The 25,109-nt window shown below is 48.7% G+C and overlaps 1 protein-coding gene across 1 annotated transcript; it reads right to left on the bottom strand.

Annotated features, from left to right (window-relative positions):
• Positions 1 to 4,676: 4,676 nt before the first annotated feature.
• On the bottom strand, positions 4,677 to 24,478 carry CIDEA (cell death inducing DFFA like effector a). Its single transcript, XM_004742686.2, has 5 exons — positions 24,365 to 24,478; positions 13,983 to 14,127; positions 12,992 to 13,138; positions 6,941 to 7,122; positions 4,677 to 5,125 (listed from the first exon to the last, which is right to left on the bottom strand). The coding sequence occupies exons 1-5, from the start codon at positions 24,400 to 24,402 to the stop codon at positions 4,978 to 4,980; spliced, it is 660 nt and encodes a 219-aa protein (XP_004742743.1). The 5' UTR covers positions 24,403 to 24,478; the 3' UTR covers positions 4,677 to 4,977.
• Positions 24,479 to 25,109: the final 631 nt, after the last annotated feature.

Consider the following 25,109-nt stretch of genomic DNA (forward strand, 5'->3'; position numbering starts at 1 on the left):
GTGTCATCACCATCTGAAGTGTCCCCTCACTGAGTTCCTGTGAATCATGTCCAGGTAGACAAGAAGAATGTGCCGCTCAGCCTCAGTGACCAGGCTGGCGATTTCAGCGCCTGGCTGCTTTTCCTTTTTTCTTTTTTAAAAGATCTTATTTATTTATTTGACAAATCTTTTTAAAGATTTCATTTATTTATTTATTTATTTGACTACTTGTGATCACAGAGATCACAAGTAGTCAGAGAGGCAGGCAGAGAGAGAGACAGGAGGAAGCAGGCTCCCTGGTGAGCAGAGAGCCCAATGCGGGGCTCAATCCCAAGACCCTGGGATCATGTCCTGAGCCGAAGGCAGAGGCTTTAACCCATTGAGCCACCCAGGTGCCCCCTGGCTGCTTTTTCTGCACGCACCCTCCTGAGCCTTCCAGGGAGGGGGCTGAGTTTGTACCCTGGCCTTTGCGCTTGCTAAGGGGGTAATAGAAGTAGAAGCTACACTTAGAAAAGATGGAATCCTTTTAGGAAGGGTCAGATCCTGGATCCCAGATCCTAGAGTCAGGAACCTAGGGAGCTGACATGGGCGTAGACCTGTACTCCCTCTCGTGGTGGAGCCTGGAAGCCAGCACACCTTGGAATTGTCACGCCTGGCACAGATGGGGAGCCCCAACATCACAACTGTTGTGTGGTGGTGGCGGGGACTGCTCAGGTCCTGGCCAAGCCTGGGAGGATCTGGTTTCGAGCAGGGGAGGCACTAGGACTCCGTGCAGGTGGGGCGGGGAAGATGCAGGATGACCTTCAGAGGCTGAGCTCCAAAGCCAGTGGGCATCTTGGGGGAGGCCTGGGTGAGACACGGGTCCTGAGGGCGCCTTGACATATTAGCCCCAAAGCACCTGGCACGAACTCCTGGGGTGTGAGGTGAGGGCACCACTCAGCGGAACAGAGGTTTGAAGCAAAAAGCAGTGAACTGACGAAGTGGTTTAAAAAGCCATACTTCTTTAAATGTCGTGTGTGTTTTCTCTCCCCAGTTTGCCATCCCTACAAAGCTGAGGGGGAAATCTCCTCTCCTTGTCCAATCATCTGTGTCCCGGGACTTAAACCTGCTCCAAGAGTTTGGGGCATCAGTTGTGCAGTTGGGAGGCTGTGTGTGTGACGTTTTGACCTTGGCCTCTCTCTGAGGCTGGGGAAGGATCCCCCTCGGAGCTGGGCTTTTCTCAGGGTGTGACAAACACAAGGAACCCCAGAACAAGCCTGGTGTTCACAGTTGTTCACGTGAGGGTGTTTCCAACTCCCTTGTAGAAGCTAAAATAACGGCAGCAAGGAAAGGAAGAGGGAACAAGAGAAAGAAGAGGGAATGAGGCAGGACCCCCTGAGTGGGAACAGCACTCCTCAGATGTGGGCACAGATCACTGTCTGTGGCTCGTCCCTGGGCCATGAGCACGCCGGGCGTGGCTTCCTGGAGAGAGGGCTCACTCTCCTAGGCCTGGGCACCGAAGGAAAGCAACCCCATGTCCCCAGGCAGGCCAGGCGCTAGGCCAGACTGCAGCCCTCTTGGTGAGGGGGGCAGCTCTGACGGGCGGCCATGCACACCTTCCCTGTGTAAGAAGGAAAGCCTACAGCTGCCATGCTGTGTGAGGAGAAAGAGAACTTGCCTCGGAGGAACTGATTCTGGTTTTAAGATCCTTGTCTGACAAAGCCTACAGCAGGGTCCCTGACTTGGGGTCCCGGAGCCAGCAGGCAACAGACACTTACCCGGGGTGGGGGGTGCTGGGCACAAGAGTAGAAATGTGGGGAATTGGAAAATGCCAGGGTGACAGAAGAAGCTCTGTTAACATTTTTTAAACCCGTGCCGAGAACACCTGCCTGGAAATGGAATTGCCGGACCACCTCGTTTTAATCTTCACTGTACAGACGCAGAGTGCTGTGACAGGAAGTCCGCTCACAGCCTGGGGATCTTAACCAGAGTCTGTCTTTGGCCAGGGCAACGCTCTCAGTCCATGCCTGGCTCGGTCACCCAGTGGAGATGGCAGGACGTGTGGGGACATGGAGCTGTGGATGTGTGACTGAGAAAGGGGGCACACTAATAAACATTGGGGTGCACACCGAAATGGGAAGTCACAGATTCGGAGCGCCTAGGCATGATTTCCCATTTCTGAATTGGGCTTCTAGAAGTCAGTAAATTAAGGGCATAAGGAGAGACCCTGAGCGCTTGCGAGGGACACAGGACACTGGAGCAGCTTCGGCCAGTGACTTCGTTACTGGTGACATCTCAAACCTTATATTCTGCTCTTTCTCTGCAAGGTCTACACTGTGGGGAGCTCCAGGGAGCAGCCACGGTGACCCCACCTTTCTCCCAGTCAGCGGACTAAATGTGGGGTGTGGCGATACTAAGATTAGAACAAGAAGTGTCACGTTTGGAATGTGTGTCACCTAACTCAAACCGGGGACAAGAGGGGGGCGCACCTGTTGGGACTCCTCCCAGACATGAAACAGGTTTTAATTCTGCGAGTTCTCTCCCATCAAAAGCCTCATGAAGGTCCCTCGGGAGCCTTTGATGTTTGCAAAATCAGCCTTTGCCTCCCCTCTCCGCAGGCCTTGAGCATTACAGCCTCGAGGCTGGAACCCCGAGGCCCGGATTTAGCCTTCCCTGAGAGCTCTGTCAGGGCTGCTCCAACCCAGGCCGTCCCCGTCAAGCACCGCACAGCATCAGGGGAAGAGGAAAGCTCCCAGACTCTAAGTAGTCCTTCTGAATGGATCCCCTTTTTTGATGATGAGGCGGCATTTCCCCATTTTCCCCTTTTGCTTCACTCCCCTACCCCCGAAACAGGCCAGGGTGCCCTGTGGACACGGTGAGGAAAAGGACACACCAAGAGAGGGCACCGGCTGAGTCAACAGGATCAGACACATCAGGGAAAATTCCTTTTTTGGAAGCCGGGCAGTCTCTTTCCAGGACTGCAGAATCCTGGGGAAGTGACGCAAGCCCTCAGTCAGGGAGAGGCAGGGCCAGTGCTCGGCTCCTCTGAAGGTGCTGGAAAGACTGCTTAGCGAGTGAGATGTGAGCAGTTTCTGGGGCCTTCTCCTTCCTCCTGGAGCACCCGGCCCAGCCCCAGCCCCAGCCCCAGCCCGCAGAGGGCAGGCTTCTCAGCAGAGCTCCTTATATAGGAAACCTTCACCAGGAGGCTTTTATGGTCCCTCAAAGGCACTGTTTCTGAGCCTTTCCTGCGAAACAGCCTCTATGCCCCTGCAGCGTCCTATTCTAGAAGGAGAATGAAACAGAAGGGGGCAGGGGGTGCTCCAAGTGCCTCTTTTATCACGATGCTAAACGCAGAGGCTGTGTTTTGAGGAACGCTGCCATTCCTCATCTCCATGCCAGGGAACGCCTTTCCAAGTGGGCAGCTCAGGACTGGAGAGACCCAGGGACAGAGCAGACCTGCCCAGCGGGAATGTGGGAGGATCTCTGGACTGTGTGTCAAGGGCAGCAAGGCGGAGACCCCTGGGAAAAGCCTGGGTCTGGGGCAAGAGCCGCAGAAACCATGCGGGACAGTCTTTGCTGGGGTTTCTTCTCAGGGAACTGTCGGCCAGGAAAGGAGAAAGGCCTCCAGGGTAATGTTTCCTAAGAGGAAAATCACAAATCTGAGTAGGAGAACAGTGGTCTCCTAGCATCTTAGGAGACAAATCATGTTCCCCCTTATTCCAGTAGTGGCACCCCCATTTCCTCTGGGGAGTGCAATTGTCCCGACCCCATCTGTGTGGTTGGGTTTATCCTTCTGAGCCTGTCAGACCCGGTGTGTGGCCCCACATGTCACACCCTCACCCCTGGGTCCCGGAGACCACGTAGCCCCAGGATTTCCTGCTCGGGGGGCTGGCATTTCACTTTCATGTGGGGAGGGCCCCCTAAAAGGACGCTAGCTCAGAGGGAAGCAGGACCGAGAGCGAGGAGTATAGATTCCTGTCTACCTCACTTGAGGGCCTGTCCCCAGCAGTGCCTGCAGTGAGAGCCACCCCCTTGGCTCCCAGCCACCTGGGTCAGGGGTCCCTCCTGATAACCCCGGTGACATTAGGAACCAAAGACGTAGTCCACTAGTGCCATGTATCATCAGGTCTGGGTTTCAAGTAGTTTTGTAGGGTTTTGTGTGATTTTTTAAATTTTTTTTTTTAAGCGATAAGCATGGGTTGAAGACCTCCAGAACTTCAGGTTCTTAAAGTTTTGGGTCCCTTGGGGCTCATTCAGGACCTATAACTTAAACAAAACAAAACAAAACATGGGGACATCTGGGTGGCTCAGTCGGTTAAGTGTCTGTCATCGTCTCAGGTCATGATCTCAGGGTCCTGGGATCGAGCCCATTAGTTAAACAAAGACTTAAAAGTGATTATATCTGGGGTGCCTGGGTGGCTCAGTGGGTTAAGCCGCTGCCTTCGGCTCGGGTCATGATCTCAGGGTCCTGGGATCAAGCCCCACATCGGGCTCTCTGCTCAGCAGGGAGCCTGCTTCCCCCACTCTCTCTTTCTGCCTGCCTCTCTGCCTACTTCTGATCTGTCAAATAAATAAATAAATAAGTAGAATCTTTAATAAACAAACAAATAAATAATAAAAGTGATTATATCTGTTAGCAGAACACTTCTGGCTGATTTTTGCTTATATATAGAAGGTTTGCTTGTTTGGAACACGAAAGAGGCACAAGGAGGCATTACCCGTATGAAAAGCAGCTCTTGGGATTGGTTTATTACAGAGGAGAGGAGCTGAAAGACCCAGTGTGTGTTTGTGTTGCTCACCCTCCGAGGCCCCTCCACCTCTCCTGCCTTCGGGGCATCCCACTGGGCATCTCCCATCTCATGGGCCGTCAGCTCCTTCCTCCCCGCTGGGTGCCACACCCGAGCACAGGTGCCCGCGGTGTCCAAGTGTGTGTGGTTTAGAACAGAAGCGTCTTCAAAATCATCATTCGAGACGGAATGTTTGGGTCAAGAGCCAGCTGGGTCCCTGCGGCTGGCCTCCCTAACCGCACGTGAACCCCCGTCTAGAGTGTGACCTGCGAGGAGCCGGCCCTTCCGTGTCGCCCAGCAGCTGGAGCATGTATGAGCCGGTGTAGATGAGCAGCTGTCCAGTCACCTGGGCGGCATGAGACACGAGTCGCAGCAGGCTCCTGCAACGAGGGAGCGAGGGCGCACCTCAGGCCTGGCGCTCTGGGCCAGCCGGGGGCAGACGCGCTCGACTCCTCACCACTCCCCAAACATGGGCTCAGAGCTGACCCTGCTTGCGTGTGGGTGCTTTAGGGAACCACCCCCGCCCCCCAGGGCTGGCTAACAGGCAGATGCTGACGCAGGAGGCCTGGAACCACCTTTCCTCCAGCCACTTCCAAACGTGGCCTGTTGTGCAGTAATTAGGAAGCACGGGGAAGGCGCATGGTGTGTCCTGTCCTTTGGCTGCTTGCTTACTCAGGCCACCTTGGGTGGGTATGGGGGGCTTGTTATTAAAATCAGGCAAGTCAGGTGTGGAAGGAAAACCAGGCTGGAGGAGAGTGACCCTGTGACCCAGATTGCTTAGGGGAGCTGGGACAACCCACCTGGACCCTGTTCTGGCCCTACGGCTGAGCCTGGCCTTCCTGTTATTCTAGGCTAACAAAGTGGCTTTAACTCAAATTGTTATTCTCCACCGAGTCTAAAGCAAAAGGATTTCCTTCCAGTGTTAAAGGTCTGTCCTTTAGCAAGGCCTGGGCATCAGCCACGCTGGCTGGGACAGCCCCAGCCCCTGGGGTCCCATGACAGGACCCTGGGGTGATGCTTTCAATGTGGGGACCTTGATGACTTCTGTGGCTCCTTGTGGGGCCATCAGATCTCAGATGGTAAGAATTAGGGATGAGGAGGCCTCTCCAGAAAGAGTTTGCTGAGGCAGGATTTGGGGTGAGGTTTACTTTCCTCATTATACTTTTCTAAGTTGGTATTAACTCTCCTGTCTCACTTTAGAAAAATCAATCAATCAAGCTCTTTTCTCCCATCTCAGGAGGGAGAAGGAAGTTCTCCTGGGAGTCAAGATTTCAACACGGGGACAGCCACAGTTGTCTGGGGCCGATGGGTCCTGATGGGACTGAGTGGGAAACAGAGGCCACCCAGAAGACATTGTGGAGCCAATTCTGTGCTCATGGTGGGGGAGACCCAGCCTCATTTCCAGAGCATTTCCTGCCCTGCACTAGGGCTCAGGGATGACAGGGCCTGTGGAGAGAAGGAGCCCATGCCCTTGGAGAAGCAGGGGCCCCTGCCCTGAGCGGCTGTGCCAGGACTTTATAGATTAGCTTCAAAGACCTTCTGCCACTGTCAGTCTCTCCCATCCATCCATCCCTCCACAGGAATTAGGTATTTACAGGATCAGTCCGACTTTACTAGAAGACAGAAGGAGGTGTGTTTAGAGCCAAACCATTCATGAAGAACTTGGAAGCAGCCTTGTCATTTTAAAGACGTTAGAACTAAGGCTCAGAGAGGTTAAGCTGCGTGTTAAAGGTCCCACAGCTGGTGGCTCAGAGGCAAGGCTGGGAGGGAGGGCAGGGGGCCCTCCGTTCAGGGCTCAGGGGACGGGCTGTCCGGTCACAACCGCAGAGCATTCCTGGGGAATACACAGAACGTGTTCAGACCAACCCCTCGTTTTTTAAAGACATTTGGTTCTTCTCTATACTTATTATTTAGTTTCTGTTTCCATGTTGTATTTAGTGGTCTCTGAAGGACAAAAAAAAAAAAAAAAAAAAAAAAAAAAAAAAAAAATTTTGGCTCAATGTTCTGTCCCCTGACTGAAGTCTGTGGCATAAACTACCAGAGGGCAACATGAATTAGTGAAGGTCAGGTCAGGGCCTCCATGGGGCTGGGCATGGCAGGGCAGAGCAGTGAGCTGGGGACGGGTCTCCCCACACACCCACCCCAGGCAGCGCCCATGCAGCTCCCAGACCCCTAGCCACCCCCCGAAGTGTTACCTCAGCAGGGCCTTGACTCCCGTACACCGGATGTCGTAGGACACTGAGTACATCTCATACATTGTGGCCTTCACGTTGAGGCAGCCAATGACATCCTTGGGGTTCAGCTTGTACAAGTCGAAGGTGACCCTTGCTATCCCCGCTTTCTTTGGCTGCTGGCGAGCTGAGACGTAGTTGCCACCCTAGAACCAAGGAGGGAGGGAGGGACTTCAGGAACACCGCCAGCTGTGACGTGCGCATCCCATAATTCTAGGTTTTTGCCCGTCTTGACTCTGCTGGCTTCAAATCTGTTGGTGACTGAGCTGCTAATTACTTGAGGCATGTTTCTGGCAGATCAGTATGCCCCCACTGCTCCCGTGTCCTAACCTGTAAGAAACGATCCTTCCCTAAGCTACTTTCACAGTTTAGTGACTCGGGGTCAGTGTGGTTTGGCTTCGGGGCCCGGACTCTAGGATGACTACGCTATTGACATGAGGTACAGAGCACACTCGGCCTGGTCCCTTAGGCTCACCCGTGGTGACTTGATCGATGGGGACAATCTCATGAGTATAGCACGGTCTGCTCAAAGAGGAGTGGACAGCTATTTCCATTTCACAAGAGGCTGCCAGGCGGGCAGTGACTAAAGCAAGGGGCATGGCATCTGGGGAGCTCAGTCCATGAAGCCTCTACCCTTCGGCGCTCACGATCCCGGGGTCCTGGGATCAAGCCCCGTATCGGGCCCCTTGCTTGGCAGGAAACCTGCTTCTCCCTCTCCTACTCCCTCTGCTTGTGTTACCTCTCTCGCTGTTTCTCTCTGTGTCAAACTAATAAATAAAATCTTTAAAAAATAATAAATTAAGCAAGGGGCAGGGCGAGAACTTCCCAGGGCTGCCTCTGCTTTCTAGCTACCGCTGGGATGAATGCAGACCTCCTGGGGCCACAGAAAGCTGTCTGGTTCCAATTGCCATGGAGGTCATCGTGAAACATCAGTAGACCCTTCAGGTCAGGGGAGAAAGCCAGAGACCACTGTCAGTCCCCAGGTTTACAAAGAGCGCTGGAACGTCTTCCACACAGAAAGCTTTGCAAACAGCAAGAACGGATGGATGCTGTGCCAGGGGCGACTCTCCCTAGGGCTGGCTCCATGCAGGGGTCCTGCAGGATCCAGGATTCAAAAGTACACAATCAATCCAGTTACTACGTCTCAGGAAGCTTGGGGGTTGGGAGGAGTTGAGGCTGGAAATGTTAAATTCACCAATGACAACAATGACTCTAGGTGAAGGTAAAACATAAATTTCCCAGAAGTTCTTGGCAGAACCACTCTTCTCTCCTCCACACAGGACATACACAACAAGTTGTTTAATGCACAAGGGGTCCAGCTGCCTCTTTAGGGGATACTAACTGTCCAGTATTTAGGAAACGTTATTATTATTTCTTAAGTAATGTGGAGCCCAATCGGGACTTGAACTCATGACCCCAAGATCAAGACCTGAGCTGAGATCAAGAGTGGGACTCTTAACTAACTGAGCTACCCAGGCACTCCTAGGAAACATATTTTTTAAAAATTAAGATTATAGAATGAGGGGCACACAGGTGGCTCAGTGGATTAAGCATCTGCCTTCAGCTCAGGTCATGATCCTGGGGTCCTGGGGTCGAGTCCCACATGGGGCTTCTTGCTCATTTTGGAATCTGCTTCTCCCTCTGCCTCTGCCTGCTGCTCCCTCCGCTTGTGCTTGCTCTCTGTCAAATAAATAAAATCTTAAAAAAAAAAAAGATTATGGAATGAGAAGGAGGGTTTTACCTAAAATCGGCCCACTGTTCTTTCTCACTGCTTCATGTTCCTTTCTGATATATAGAAGCTTGTATCTTATTCCCCCTAAATGTCTTCCTTGAGTGTTGGTCTTAAATCAAAATCAGCCCTCACAAGCTCCACGGTGACAAGGATTTCTCTGACCTGCTGGCTAAGGAAGAAGAAAGGATCGCCAGGCAGCCTGGTCCTTCGGCGCCCTCCCAGGCCTCCCCGCGCTCAGACTGAAGACGGGCGACCCCTAGCGTTAAATACAATAGGCTTCACTGACTTGGGAAAAAAAACACACGCACCTACAAGGTGGGTATAAAAAAAATACGCACCTCCAAGGCTCTTATAATCACCTTGGAGGTGCCCATTTCCACTAGAGGGAAGAAGGTTGAAAGGCCTAAGTCAAGAGATGACACAGGTCCCAAAGTCATTTGTCAAGCAGGCTGTTGGGAGCTGCAAGGCCTCTTGCCCCGTTGGACACACCGCCCCACAGGATTACTTGCACCCACAGCCTCTCAGCGCCCTGCTCTCCAGCTCAGTCTCCCCACGCCCACCCAAGCTGAAGGCCCACTCTCCCAGTGTCTGTTATAAAAACAAACAGAAAAACCGCCCTTCCCTTCTGAGCTAGTTTCTTGTTGCTCTTGTAACAAATGACCACAAACTCAGTGGTTTGAAACAACGGAGATTTAGACCAGAACAATCTGGAGGTCAGCAGTCCAGTGAGCTGGCAGAGCTGTTCCTTCTGTAGGCTTCCAGGGGAGACAGGGGCCCCCTCTCCTTCTCCAGGTTCTTGGCTGCTAACGTCTCCCCTCCTCTTTCCCTGTGTCTGGCCCTCACTCTGACCCTTCTGTCCCTCGGTAAGGACCCCGTGAGGACACTGGTGCCTGGGTTACCCAGGCCCATCTCCCCAGCTCAAGATCCTTAACTTATCCATACCGGCTAGGTTCATCTGCCAAGTAAAGTAACACCTTCACGGACTCCCAGGGTTTAGGCTGTGGGCATCTCGGGAGGCTGTTATTCTGCCCACAACATCTTTCTCCAACAAAAAGGCCCAAGATGGCCTTTTAAAAGATTTGTCTAATTCACCCTATGCTCTTCCAATCCTTCGGTAACCCTCTCACCCCAGTTGTGGCCACAAAAATGTCTTCGGATACTGCCAAATGCCTCTCAAGGGGTAAGACTGCTCCTCACCCCCCCGGTTGGGAACCTCTGCTTGATGGAGATCTACAGGTCTACTGAAATCCACATAAACAAAAGCTATTGTGGGGTCATCATTTATTCTGAAGAGTGTAAAGGGGTCCTGAGGTCAAAAAGCTTTAAGATCCCTTGCTTAATGGATTATTCTGATATTTTCACTGAACAGAGGTGATGAGATTTATCCGCCGAGATGCCTGGAGCTGTACGTCCTGCATTGTCACAGCTGAAGACTATTCCATTCAAGGAAGAGACCCTAGAGTATTAATTTGTGTGTACTGACAGAGAAGCCCATGGCCAGGGGTCTGCGGGCAGGGTGTATGTCTAGGAGAGGACTGCCGGGGTCGTAGATGGTGCTTCAGTTCTATGGGATAAATGGACACCGTTTTAGATAACTGCTGGTGGGAGTGGAAAGGGTTCATTGCTCCATAGCTTAAAAAATTGGAAAAGCCTCAGAATACCAAATCTAATGGTATAAAACAGTATCCTATTATGGTCTTAAGTTATGTTTTCCTAATCACCAATGAGGTTGAAGATTTTTTCCCCTAGATTTTATTGTCCATTCTGCAGATACCGGTCCCTGTTTTTGGCCCATTTTTCTACCAGATCGTTCATTGTTTCCATAACTGATTTCTGGGACATTCCTAAATTTATCAAATACTAATCTTTTGTTGGATTATGTCGAAAACACATTCTGCCCACTTGGGGCTTATTGTTTTACATGCTTTACATAGTATCTTTACATAGTATCTTTTGATGAACAAAATTCTTAATGAAATGTATCATTTAAAAAGTGATTTATGCATTGTCTTTTTTAAAAAAAATATCCTAAGAATGTCAAACATCTCTGAGACCCTCTCAGTCCTGTCTCCAACTTCCTTAATGGTATTCACCTCTACCTTCTTGTGCTGCATCACAGAACCTTCTTAAGTGGTCTTTTCAGTGCTGCCTGTCTCAATTGACTTTAACTGCATTTCCAGAAATTCTATTGTAGTCTTTGAAGTCTACCTAGTCCTGATTGCCTCTTGTCCCTTCTAACTTTTGAATAGCTTTGGATGTTTTAAATACACTTATTTTATTGATTGATTGATTGATTCATTATTTATTTATTTATTTGACCGACCGAGAGAGAGAGAGAGAGAGAGAGAGAGAGAGAGGAGCGTGTACAAGCAGGGGGAGCAGCAGGCAGTGGGAGAGGGAAAAGCAGGCACCCTGATGAGCAGGGAGTCCAACACAAGACTCAATCCCAGGGCCCTGGGATCACAACCAGAGCCGAAGGCAGATGGTTAACTGACTGAGCTACCCAGGAGCCCAAAATACACTTATTTTATACTCTGCCTGGTGATTCCAACATCTGACGTCTTTGGAGGTCTGACTTCATTATTTCTGCTTAGTCCTTACATTCTATGATTTGACTGTGAACTCACATTTGTTGGAATTTTAGGAATGGAAACTCTCTGATACCCAGATCAATGCTCATTCTGAGCCTATTTGCTCCTACTGGTACATGGGGACCCAATCAACTCCAGGACTCTGGGGCTGGATGGAGGGACCAGATGAACAAAGAAAACTCAATGAATATGCTCCTGTTATTGATGCTTCCTTCCCCGGGCTCTGGAAACGAAACTCTTGGCTTGGATGTTTTTGGAATCAAGAGTCCTTAAAACCTCATGAAGGCAGTTTGTGTCCACGAATTCTTAGGAGAGACTAAGATTCTCTGCTTTATGTGGGCCTCTCTAATCTGGCCCCTTACCCTGTGTCAGCCCAAAGCTTTGTCTCCTGTCCTGCCGGCACCTGTCAAGATTGCAGTCCTCAGTCACTGCAGCGAGTGGATGGGCACAGGTGAGACGCTCGCAGGTAAGCTGCTGTTCTAGATTCTGGCTCCCATAAAAGTTTTGGCCTCTGAGGATTTTCCTTTGTTGAAGGTCAGTAAGCATATAAAATATGTTTTAATATTTTGGTTTACACATTTGGGTGTTTTATAGTAGGATCCAAGAGATATATAATCTGTAGTTTTCCTGGATATGGAAACCTTTATTTAACTTTTTTACCTTTCTAACTCACTGTAAATTCATACACACACACACACACACACACACACATACACACACCTACTCAACTGCATTGGCTAAAGGAATGGTCACATCTGCATACTTTAACAGGATCTGTGGGTACTTATTGGCCTAAACCCGTTCCTCAAAATTATTTGCTTTAAAGCTGGTGCAGCCAGCAACCACTCTGGAGAACAGTATGGAGGTTCCTCAAAAAGTTGAAAATAGAGCTACCCTGCAACCCAGCAATTGCACTACTGGGTATTTAGCCAAAGATACAAATGTAGTAATTGGAAGGGGCACCTCACCCCAATGTTTATAACAGCAATGTCCACAAGAGCCACACTATGGAAAGAGCCTAGGTATCCGTCAAGAGATGAATGAATAAAGAAGATGTGCTGGAGATATACAGTGGAATACTATGCAGCTATCAAAAAAATGAAATCTTGCCATTTGCAACGATGTGGACAGAACTAGAGGGTATTATGCTGAGCGAAATAAGTCAGTCAGAGAAAGACAATTATCATATGATCTTGCTCATATGTAGAATTTAAGAAACAAAACAGGATCATAGGAGAAGGGAGGGAAAAATAAGGCAAAATCAGTGAGGGAGACAAATCCCAAGAGACTCTTAATCATAGGAAACAAACAGGGCTGCTGGAGGGGCAGTAGGTGGGGGATGGGGTAACTGGGTGATGGGCATTGAGGAGGGCATCTGATGTAATGAGCTCTGGGTGTTTATACGACTGATGAATCACTGAACTCTGCCTCGGAAACTAATAATACACTATATGTTTATTAACTGAACTTAAATTTTAAAAAATGATTTGCTTCAAATCATATAGCTTAGGCTCACTAAGATGCTAAATTTCCTATAAATGCTTTGAAGCAACCGGTTGAAGTTTGCAGATGTGGTTATTAGGGGAAACAAAGTATATATTTAGAAAGAGGGCAAGTCAACACCAAACTAGGGAACGCATTTTGTGGGTAAAAAGTCTACCCAGTAGCTGTTTGGATAAGTGTTTTACTTACTGGTGTCCACTTCTGCCCTTTCTCCAGGATCATGAAATGCGTGTTGTCTTCTAAGGTCTGAAAGAACTCTTCCGTATCTACCACGGTCCCATCTTCCTCCAGCACCAAACTGACCAGTCCGCTGGTGATAACCAAGGCTTCCAGGGTCTGCACTGGCAATGCATCAGAGACATGGAAGAAAGCAGGAGATTCTGTTTTGAGCCCTCAGAGCCACTCTTTAAGTTATAGTTTCCAAAGTCCTGTCTGAACTTGCTAAAATTTCAATGTTAAAGATCTACCTTAACTGGGGTGTAGGACTTAGTCTTTGCTTGGAAAAAGAGAATTTCAGGTTTCTTTTTTTTTTTTTAATATTTTAAATTAACATTTAATGTATTATTAGCCCCAGGGGTACAGGTCTGTGAATTGCCAGAATTTCAGATTTCTAGTGGATCTCTCTTTTTCAGAGATTTCACTGACATGAGACAAATTAAGACATTGAATCATTCAGCTTCTATAATTACTGATTTTGGCAAATAAAATGAATAAGGCAGCAATACAATAGAGAGCCATCTTTCTTGCTATAAGGTCTGCGTGTGGGATGCTCATTTATTTCCGTGGGTGTCTTTGTCTGGGTTATGCCTCCATAACCCAACTCCACAGACTCCGGATTCTTCCTTTTTTGGTGATCTAGGACACTGTTTTAGATTAAAGACTATTCTTTCCTGGGACTTATAACCAAAAACAGATTTCCAAAGCCCGGTGCTTCCCTGTATTCTCCCTTGTCAACGAAGTCAGGCTACATTATCAGTTTTAAGGCCTTTGTTTCTGCAGCTAAATCTTTTATGGTCCAGAGAAGTGCTAATGTTCCCTTTCATTCTTTTCTTCTCCCCTTAGGGTCTCTGAGGTCATGACATTTCTGTCTTGGCACTGGCTTAGTACCCAAGATCAGAGCCCCAGAGTGCAGTCAGGGGCCCTCCTGTGAGCGGTGTGGAAGCACTGTGCTTCCTTGCACCTTGCTGAGAAGGTCCTTCAGACTGGTGGCCATCACCCCTCGCCGGCTGCTTCTGTCATGGTTGGAGACCCGGAAAGGGCGAGCCGAGTGCATCAGGGGGGTTAGTAGGACTCTCTTGGTCTGTGATCCCATAAACCTCAGAGGCCTGGAAATGGAGGAGAAAAGTTAAAATATCTTAGATGTAACCTTCAAAAGAATCTTTTAAGAGAGGATTGTGGGGCATCTGGGTGCCTCAGTGGGTTAAGCCTCTGCCTTCAGCTCAGGTCATGATCCCAGGGTCCCGGGATGGAGTCCCGTGTTGGGCTCTCTGCTCAGAAGGGAGCCTACTTTCCCCTCTCTCTGCCTGCCTCTCTGCCTACTTGCGATCTCTCTCTCTGTGAAATAAATAAATAAAATCTTTAAGAAACATATAGAGAGGTTTGATGTACACAAAATTAAAAGTTTTCATATTTGTATCTGAAAGAAAGAAAATCAATAGTTAGAAATTATTGAAATTTTTATATATATACAGATATATCCTGACATCCAAAAAACAAATGAGTAATAGATATATCATTTAAAAACACAACCATTATATTATTACACTCATTTTACTGGAACATTCAAAGTCCTTGTAGTAACTATGTGAGAAAAGAAACTCAAACAAGGAATAAGAATTCTATTCTGCAAACGTGGATTTTACAGCTGAAAAAATCTTAAAAAAAAAAGAAAAGGAAAGAAAAAGATTTCCAGAGGCTATGCAGTGACCAAGCAGAGTCAAAGAATTAGGTACCGGGGTGCCTGGGAGGTTCAGTGGGTTAAAGCTTCTGCCTTGGGCTTGGGTCATAATCCTGGGGTCCTGGGGTCAAGCCCCTCATTGGCCTCTCTGCTCAGCAGGGAGCCTGCTTACCGCCCCCCCCACCCCGCCACCGCCTGCCTCTCTGCCTGCTTGTGATCTCTGTCTGCCAAATAAATAAATAAATAACTATTTGATGAAAAAAAAAAAAAGAATTAGGTACACACACACACACACACAGAAAAGTTACTTATTGTATGGTAAGACTAAGCCATTGCTCTAAGCTCACTAGAGCAATAAACTCATTTGTAGGAATTAACTTAGAATAAATGAGGAATAGGGGCACCTGGGTGGCTCAGATGGTTAAGTGTCTGTCTTCAGCTTGGGTCTTGATCTCAGGGTCCTGGGATCAAGTCGCGCCTTGGGCTCCCTGCTCAGTGGGGAGCCTGCTTCTCCCTCCACCTGCCATTCCCCCTGCTTGTGCTCTCTCTGACAAAGAAATAAATAAACAAAAACTAAAAAAAAAAAAAAGAAGAAGAATAAGCAAGGAACACCAGAACACTATAACAATTGTGGTTGGAATAACAAGAAGGAAAAGAACTTTGGGCCGTATACCACATGACACTTTGGAGCAAGTTCCACACTAAACAAAGAATTAATTCAAAGTTTCACTATTAAAAAAACTAACATGGAGAAGAAAAGTAACTAACAAAACCAAATCAAGACAATTTCCTCTTTTTTTCTTTCTTTTTTTTTTTTTTAAGATTTTATTTATTTATTTGACAGACAGATCACAAGTAGGCAGAGAGGCAGGCAGAGAGAGAAGGGGAAGCAGACTCCCTGCTGAGCAGAGAGCCTGAAGCGGGGCTCGATCCCAGGACCTTGGGATCGTGACCGGAGCCGAAGGCAGAGGCTTTAACCCACTGAGCCACCCAGGTGGCCCTCAAGACAATTTTCTGAGGAAAATAATCTTGAACCCTTGATTATCAAATTTTAGTTACCTAGCAAATACTCTCTCTCTCTCTCTCTCTCTCTCTATATATATATATATATATAGTGTATAAATAATTGGGGATAAATGAGAAGCTCACAGCTTTGGTAGTTACTTAACAAACACTTTTGTTGTTAAAGATTTGATTTTTAGGTCATCTCTACACCCAACGTGTGACTCGAACCCTCAACCCCAAGATCAAAAGTTGCAGGCTCCACTGACGGAGTCGGCCAGGCACCCTGACATTTGCTTTGTAAATATTACTTGCTTACTCCTCAGAAAACTCTGTGATATAGTCCTTTTTCAACTTGCAGATGAGGGAAATCAGGGCAGAGAGCTGCCCCAGAGCTGAGAGGAGCCAGAGCGGGGATTAGGACCCTACCGTCTGTTCTTGACATCATGAAGTTTATCTAGATGCCGCATACCAAAGAATAAGACAAGTTTGCGTATTTGGGGACATAGGAGGCTTTCGATAGCAATTAAAGAAATGCAAAGCCACCTTTGACATACTACCCCATGCTTTTAAACAAACATCCAAGAATTTATTTTAAAAATAACTCCATGAGGGGAAACAGATGCATCTTGCTGTGGCACTAAGCGTGGCTTCGGTCTCTTTGGAGATCAGTCTAGCAATGTGTAGTTTCCACCCAGCACTAGGGGCTGTTTTATATTTAGGAATATATCCAAAAAGAAATTATTTAAAAGAATATAAACAGGATGCCAGGGTGGCTCAGTCGATTAAGCGTCTGCCTTTGGCTCAGGTCCTGGAATTGGGCACTGCATTGGACTCCCTGCTCAATGGGGAGTCTGCTTCTCCCTCTCCCACTCCCCCTGCTCATGTTCTCTCTCTCAAATAAATAAATAAAATCTTAAAAAAAAAAGAATAGTAACGTAAGTTAGGAATGTGTCAGGTGGGTCTTGCCTCATGTCAGGTGCTGGGATAAGTGACACATGACCTTATTTAATCTCCACAGCTCCTGGGGTAACAGTATGTATGGTTTCGCTCTCCCCAAACCTGAACGGTGCCTACCGATTTCAGGTGCTCAAAGAGCTGTTGACAATTTGGACAAATAGTCCATCTGGTGACATTCAGGAGAATGGTTTTATTTTTTAGGGTAACTTTGTAGAAGATACAAAGTGAAGACATCACTGTTTTCTTTCTTTCTTTAAGATTTTATTTATTTATTTGACAGAGAGAGAGATCACAAGTAGGCAGAGAGGCAGGCAGAGAGAGAGAGGAAGCAGTCTCTCTGCTGAGCAGAGACCCCGATGCGGGGCTCCATCCCAGGACCCTGGAATCACGACCTGAGCTGAAGTCAGAGGCCTCAACCCACTGAGCCACCCAGGCGCTCCACATCACTGTTTTCTGACACATAGTATCTTGTCTAGATTAACCCCATGAAGGCTAAAATTCTAGAGACTTCTGTACTTTTTGTGAATGCCTATCGCCTAGGATTAATACTTTATTTTATACATATACACACACATACATTCATAGCTACACATATATTGTTATTTATTTCTCTATGCTTTATTTTCCCAAGCAGATTGGAATTTCCTTATGGACAAAGTCTTCTTTGTTGTATCTCCCATAATGCCTAGACTAGCACTAGACAATATATGCTTTAAATAGTATGTGGTCTAACTTGAAACTCTACAAATGGAAGTAGTGAAAAGTTCAGTGATTTACTGAGTTATTTTCTATATGAAAACCCGGTAGTATAGCAATGAGCCAGCTCTCAAAATTTGTCCAAAATTTGTCAGGTTAAGTTTATGCTTGTAGCATGATCAGCTAGTTTCAGCAAGGTTTCCATAATAGCCAGCACCTTATCCCTGTGCCCTGACCATGAACTGGTGTTCTAGGAGTCAGGCCTGGATTGTCAGCTCAGATCTGATGTGTCCGTTAGTGTGTCCTCACTGGTCACATCCAAGCACTCGCTATGGCCAGCTTGTGCTAACTCTTAACATATTACTAATTACCAGCATAACTTTACAGGGAAAGCATCACCCCATTTCTCAGATGGGAAAACTGAGGCTCAGAGTGTTTTCTCAAGGTCACTCAGTTAAGAAGGAAAAGACAGGGGCGCCTGGGTGGCTCAGTGGGTTAGGCCACTGCCTTCGGCTCGGGTCATGATCTCAGGGTCCTGGGGTCGAGTCCCGCGGCGGGCTCTCTGCTCAGCAGGGGGCCTGCTTCCCTTCCTCTCTCTCTGTCTGCTTGTGATCTCTCTCTGTCAAATAAATAAATAAAATCTTTAAAAAAAAAAAAAAGAAAGAAGGAAAAGACAGTTCCTTTCCCTTCCTGGCTGGCAGAGTCCATGCATTTTCTCTTCCTAGTGAGGCAACTGCAAAGGGACTGTGGTGCCCCATTAGACTGAACAGAGACCCAACGAGTGAATCAAGCCTTGAACTGACACAGCAGTGAGACCAGCAGACGCCTCTGAACTTTTGCCCTGATTACAAGAAGTTACACCAGGTTCTTTGGTTACACAACCCCATGAACAAGATGCCTACGTTATGCTGAGCAGATGTTGCAGAGAACCCACTCACAGTTCCATCTCCGGCGATCTGGTGGACTGGGCAGTGAGGATTTTCCATATTATGCTTTACATTTAGGATTGGGCTTTGGTGGCAACCTACATATGGCGGCTGAAACTTACAACTCTGGGGGCCAAGTCCCTATGGGAAGAGAAGGATACTAGTTCTACTCAGTGTCCAACACTGGGCACATTAGTGCATTACTTAACAACTTGGCAAGACAGATGTGTCAGCTGAGCAAAAGGGAGGCTCAAGAGGTTAAGAAATGATTAAGGTCGGAGCTAGCATGTGCTAGAACAGGGGTTTGAGTCCAGCTCCCATTCTTTGCACCATTGTGTCTGCCCCACATGGTGAAAACCCTCCTATGAGACAGAGCCACCCTGGAATCTCTCCGGCAAGAGCCTCTCTTCTCCCCACAAAGCAGGAACTCATTGCTATGAACCAGGAGTCCTTCTAGAATCTGTACTCACTGAGGCCAGGGTCTTTGTGTCCATTTTCTGGCTTCCCCACGGCCCCTAGGCTACTGCTGGCATGTAATCTATTTATGGAGTAAAAGACAGGCTAAGACAAGATCAGAGAAATGGGAGAACAAAGTTCGTGTCCTGGAATCTTAGGTCCAGGCGCTAGAGGCCAATGGTACACCTTGTGGGCACAAACAGCTTTGACCTAGTTAGTTGTGGTCGTACACCTCCTCATTGGATGCAAGCGATCACGCCTTAGTGAGCTCCCGTGCCGTAGTGTAGCTGATCATGCAGAGTCCTTATTGTCTTTTAACTTCAAACAAGGTAAGTGCTGGCAGTGATTTCTGGTCCTCCCTCTCCATGCTGCCCTCTAGATAGCCACCCTCAATAAAAAAAAAAAAGGCGGGCATATAGAGTCCATGTTCTTCCTCCCCATTATGTTTCCTAACCGGGTAGTGGCTCATTGTTAGAGCACACCTAAAAAAATCCTCAGAGACATGAAAATTAAATCCTGCCATTCCCTTTAAGGAACAAGAGGAATATCTGATGTATCAAATTATATAAAATTGAGACTCTCTTATGGATAATAAAAAAAGGGGTTATATGGAATTTTATGTACACTAAACTGATTTAACAATTATTGTAGGATTATTTACTTTGTACCAGCTAAAGGAGCAGCAGGGCTAACAAGATAGCTAATTGAACAAAGCAACATACGGATCCAATTCACTCCTGGTCCTCCTATTAGGAAAATCTAGGTCACTGGCTATCAGCATAATGTCTAAAATGTGTTGCCATTCTCCCCCGAATATCTTAATATATCAAAGTCGAGATAGGAGCTCCGAGAAGCCTTGGATTAGATACATCACATGTTAGTCACCCCTTTTTTTTTTTTTTAAAGATTTTATATATTTATTTGACAGAGAGAGAGAGACAGCGAGAGAGGGAACACACGCACGGGGAGTGGGAGAGGGAGAAGCAGGCTTCCCACCGAACAGGGAGCCCGATGCAGGGGCTCAATTCCACAATCCCGGGATCATGATCTGAGCCGAAGGCAGGCACTTAAGGACTGAGCCACCCAGATGCCCTTTTTAAAAAAAAATTGTATTTATTTATTTGTCAGAGAGAGTGGGCAAGAGCCAGAGAGAGCAAGCAGCAGGCAGAGGGAGAAGCAGGCCCCCAAGGCGGGACTTGATCCCAGGATCACACCCTGAACTGAAGGCAGACGCTTAAGCAACTGAGCCACCCAGCATCCCACAGTCACCCTCTAATTCCTGGGAAAGTGCAGACAAGCTATGAAGCAGGAAGGAAACAGTTCACTAAAAGGAAAAGAAAAACCAGGAAACAGGTTGTTCGAGGAAACAGATTGTTTCGGGGAAATCAAGACAAAAAGAGAAGTCAGACTTCATAGAACATTCTTAAAAACTGGAAGGGGCATAACTCCCAGAAGTGAGGAAAACAGAGAAATCTTTTGTTTTTCCCTGAGGGAACAAAGGAGGCTCAACTTAGTATAGGGTGGCAAATAGAGCACGAGCCAGAGATGGACAGATGTGAGCTTCACACCAGGAAATGGAAGCCAGCTCCCACAGGGCATTAAAAAAAAGCATGTTTTTATGTTACCCAATGGACTTACGTTTCTTCCAAAAGTGGAAGGAGGAGGAAAACAGCAGGCCTGGGAACAAAGTCTCCCCCAGAGAGAAACATTTTGGGGTCAGCCGTGACGAGGTGGCCCTGTCAGGCCATGTAAGTGACTCCCCAGGGAACATCCGGAGTGAAATGAATGTTTTGGTGTCTGAGTGGCCCCACGTTTTCTTGTTAGGTGGCAAGGAGGAACCCACCTGAGAGTAAGTAGGCACAGACACGGATAGGCAAGTCAACCAAGCACTACCACCAAAGCCTGGTGACAACAAAGACATTAGGGAGGGAAGTGGTGATGTCCAGTACAGCAGTGCAGAGATAGACAGGATTGAAAAGCGGTCATCAGGTCTGGCTGGATCTGGGTGAGCAGTAGGGACAGTGTCAGGGTCCAACTCAATGGCCACAGCTGGAGGAGTATCCCAACAGCACAGGGTCCTAGTTCCAGACTTACACACATGGTCCTGCGCCCGGCTTCCATCTGGACCTTGACCAACCTATTGAAATCCTTGATGCAGGAAGAGGATTCAGTGTATGTATGACCATACATTTCAAGTGTCTTTTGACACTTTGAAATATTATTAAAATAACAGTTTAGACCCACGGAGGAGTAAGCGTCAGTAATCAAGGAAATTTACTTGTAGAAAATGCAATTCCTTGCTTAGGTCACTAATAAGACGGTGTGAAATGTGTCCTGAAATGCCAACTATTCATAACCTAGAGATCCTTGTCCAAGCAAAGGAAAGATGTACCAAATAGCAACAAACGCAGCAATTTTGCACACAGTATAGTATCTTGGCTCTGTAACAACTTCAAGGTCGGTGGGAATGCTCTTGCTCCTGGACAGACACAAAGGCTGAGGAGCTTCCTCTATGACAACACAGGCAGGTGTGGGCATCTTTGATGTCCAGAGCTCTGTTAAGAGACCTCAAGCTGCTTTCACCATGACTATGACCTTGAGGGATCACAGACAATTAACAAACGAAAGACTGGATTAAGATTTTAGAATTGCTGGCCTTAAAAAAAGAGGAGTATGTAGATTAAGTTATTTCTTTGGCAGAATGCAGTCATCTACTAATGAAAGAGTTAGGGCCATCTAGGTTAAAAGGAAGGAACAAGTAGGAGACAGAAATCCAACAAGACTGTAACTAACACATGTGGCCATCACCTTGTCTGTGACTCACACGGGTCTTCAGCCTGGACATGGTTCTAAAGGACAGGGAAGAGAAGTGTTTTCCTTTCAACAAGTAGTATAGATTGTTTTTCTTCCAGTTTAGTTTGGAAGCAGGTAGATCCCCCCCCCCCAAAGAACTGTACAGTGTGTCTCTAACAAATGGATACTTATTTTTAGATTTTGCCAAGCTCAGAAGGAATGTGTCTTCAAGTAGACATTTCCTTTTTTTTTTTTTTTTAAGATTTTTTTTTATTTATTTGACAGATAGAGATCACAGGTAGGCAGAGAGGCAGGCAGAGAGCCCTATGTGGGGCTTGATCCCAGGACCCTGGAGTCATGACCTGAGCCGAAGGCAGAAGCTTCAACCCACTGAGCCACCCAGGTGTCCCCCTCCTTATGTTTTGATTTGCCAACATTTCGCAAGCAAGTGGCTTCCATACACACTGGACCCAGTGGAAGCCTCGCACTGCTGCATTTTGGATCTGAATATCCCGTTGTAGGAATCAGGGGGAAGGGCGGGGTCAGCCCTCATTCCGCAGGCATCTCCTGCTCCAGGCAACACCAGCGAGGAATTAATGCCTACTTACCGGTCCTTAAAACTCAGCCTGCCCCCTCCCCAGGGCTCACAAGAAGTTGCAGGATGTGTGTGTTTGCATATTTGAGAATTGCACACCAAACTGTCAACAGGTGTTACCCCCTGGGGCGGAATTGTAAGAGGGGAAAGAGAGGAACAAAAAAGGAAAGAAACCCAAGGCTTTACCTTTATACTTGCGTGCTTTAGTGAAGACGTGTGAAGCAAGTCTGTTTCTCACCCTTCCTGGTTCCTACTACTTGACTTCTGTTTTTTTGGATTTTTTTTTGTTGTTGTTGTTTATTTTTAAAGAGAGAGCCAATGCAGTTTAGACAGACCACATGTACATTTTGGAAGCTATTTTTCCTAACCTTGAGTGTTGCACACAGCAAATTCAGCCCTCTATACATCACACTGATTTTGCAGAGTGGCTCTCCCTTGCCACCCTTTCCTTTCAACCTACAAGGTCCCTCTGACCTTTCCTACAAATGGGATCAGTCACCTTTGAAAACCTGCATTTTAAAGAACTCAAGGGCTTCTCTATCCTTTTTGAAGCACTTCGAAGATCTTCAAGGAAGCACTATCCCTTTCATTAATCTATACTTAAAAATTACTTCCATACAATATTTGGATTTTATTAACAAGGACAGGATAGGGAATGTCAGATATTGAAGTGGGAAACAAAAGCAGAAGAGACATTATTAAGTTTCCTTACTACCCACAGCTCATTGACAAGCCTTTAAAACAGGCCCAGTGACATTCCTCTAGGGACTCAACTGTCTGAATGTTAATGCTTTGCTAAGGGCAAAAGACAATCCCAGCCCAACCCCCCTTCCTCCCCTAGGATCCTATAAGTCTACTTTAACATACAAAAATTTCTTTGAGAACTTCCTTTAGATCTACCCCACAAGACATATGTTGGCAATCATCTCCCAAGTATATGACCCACCCATAAACATCTGAAGGGTCTCAGGACAGAGTTTCTACTAAACAGTAATAAAGGACCTTTCCTAATAATAGTAGATAATAATAGTAGATCCTAGTCCCCTAGGGATCCAGGAAACCTTGTTTCCAAAACACCTGGAAGGCCCACACCATCCCTAAACCCCTCCCCAGTTGAAAGTATATAATGGGCCACTCCTCAGGACCCTAGTGCAGCTCTTTCTGCCCACGGGTCCTGTCCCCTGCTTTAATAAAATCACCTTTTTGCATCAAAGACCTCTTAAGAATTCTTTCTAGGCAGTAGGCTTGGAACCCTAACGTTCTTTCCTACATCAGTATGAAGATGAACAGAAATTGGGTCCTCGCCCCCACCAGCGGGTGGCAAAGCCCCGGGAGAGCGGGGGGAGGACTCCGAAGGCTTCTCGGGGCCCCAGGTCCCTCCGAGGGCGCTCTCAGATGCGGCGAGAAGGGGAGCGCTTCCCTCCAAACACATCCTCACAAGTCTGGGTGGAGTCATCAAGCAGGGGTCACCGCGCATTCTAAGCCCAAGGGGTGCTCTCGGCTCAGCCCACCTCCTCTTGGAGCTCAGAGCCCTCACTCATCTTTAGGGGTAAGTCTGGACCATCCCAAAGCCACCGAGTGTCCCACCAGGGCCCCAGCTCCCGCTGAGATCCCGAGATACCCTAGAAGTCCTGTCCCCGCGCACCGTGAGGGCGTTGCCCAGGTTTCCCGCGACTGGGCCCTCGAGGATCTGCACGCGGGGCTGCAGCACCAGCAAGAAATTCAGCCATTCCCGCATTCACCACTGTCACCTGTTCCGTGGATGCCCGCGCAGCTCGGGAGCGCCACACCTGGCACTTGCAGCCAGCTGGAGGAGGGGAAGGAGCCCTGCGCCCAGCTCGGGCTCTGCCCGCCCGCGCTGCCCGAAGGCGTGGGCACCAGAGGTGAGGCTGGGTGCGTGGGCTGGGACGCGGCCTCGGGGAGTTCCGAGTCGCGGGGCACAGGGGTGCCGGAGGACCCCGGGTGCAGGCGAGCCGAGGGGCTCACGGAGATGCCAGGCACAGGGGGCAGCAGAACGCCCAGGGCGTCGGGGGACACCGGGCGCGGGTGGACTCAGAGCGCACGGGCGCGGGACGCTCCGGGGTGCGGGGTGCTTGAAATGCAAGGCGACGCGGGGCTAAGAGGGGACAAGGGGCCCAGGGGACTACGGCGCTCAGAGGGATACGGGGCGCCGGGGGACGTGGAGGCGCGGGGGGACGCTCAAGCGTAGCCCTGAGCCGGGCTCGCGCCGCACTCGCCTGATGAGGGCTCCGGCGTAGTCCCGGGCGGTCTCCATCGCTGGGGTCCCCCCTCACAGGCTCCGCTTCTGCCCGCCGGCGCCCTCTTAAAGCTCTGCCGCCAGCCCCGCCCCGGCCCCCGCCGGCCCGCCCAGCGCAGGGCGAGGAGCTTGGCAATGGGCTCTCCGCAGCCGAAGGTCGCGGCTTGGCCTTCTGGGAGTGCGCCCCGGTCAGTGCCACCTCGGGGCCCCCGGGGGAAACAGCTCTCGCAGACCGCTGCAGAGGACGGCACCCGGGGCTCTCGACCTCCAGCTGCTCCGCGGGTCCCTGGATGGTCGTTGTTAGCCTAGGCTTGCCTTGCCCGTTCTGGGAGTTGGAGAAATTGGCGACATCGCCAGCCAGGATAGCGTGGCTTTGACTGTGAAAAGGCAGATGTGTTGTTTTCAAACCCAGGCCATGCGGGGAGAGGCCGGGGTGGGGTAGGAGATGAGGTGCGGGAGGAGTTACCCCGAGGGCCAGCTGGGTTGGCGCCGGGACTGCAGCCCACGACGTCCCGCTCCGCTCCAAGCTCCGCAAGCCAGTTGGCAAGGTGAGGAGGTTCCTGCAGACACCTGGACACGTAGCCCTTCAGGTGCTTGGGGGGAACCTTGGCTCCCTTCCTTTCAGGTTGCTTCACGGCTGTATCATGGGCATTTGGGAGCTGTGAGAAGCGTGTTCAGATCAGAGAGGTAAAGGAACCGCTGGACTTTGTTAACAATATTTTAGC

Source organism: Mustela putorius, unplaced genomic scaffold, assembly GCF_011764305.1.
Source record: "Mustela putorius furo isolate JIRA1106 unplaced genomic scaffold, ASM1176430v1.1 tig00003858_pilon_pilon_pilon, whole genome shotgun sequence".
In the NCBI taxonomy this organism is placed as follows: domain Eukaryota; kingdom Metazoa; phylum Chordata; class Mammalia; order Carnivora; family Mustelidae; genus Mustela; species Mustela putorius.

What these genes read in the sequence shown, in the direction of transcription:
- CIDEA (XM_004742686.2), bottom strand. Translation starts at nt 24,402, where the DNA reads ATGGAGACCGCCCGGGACTACGCCGGAGCCCTCATCAG. An exon ending in TACGCCGGAGCCCTCATCAG is followed by an intron (nt 14,128 to 24,364) that starts GCGAGTGCGGCG and finishes CTCCATTTCCAG; the next exon opens with GCCTCTGAGGTTTATGGGAT. An exon ending in GGAGTCAAGGCCCTGCTGAG is followed by an intron (nt 5,126 to 6,940) that starts GTAACACTTCGG and finishes CCCTCGTTGCAG; the next exon opens with GAGCCTGCTGCGACTCGTGT.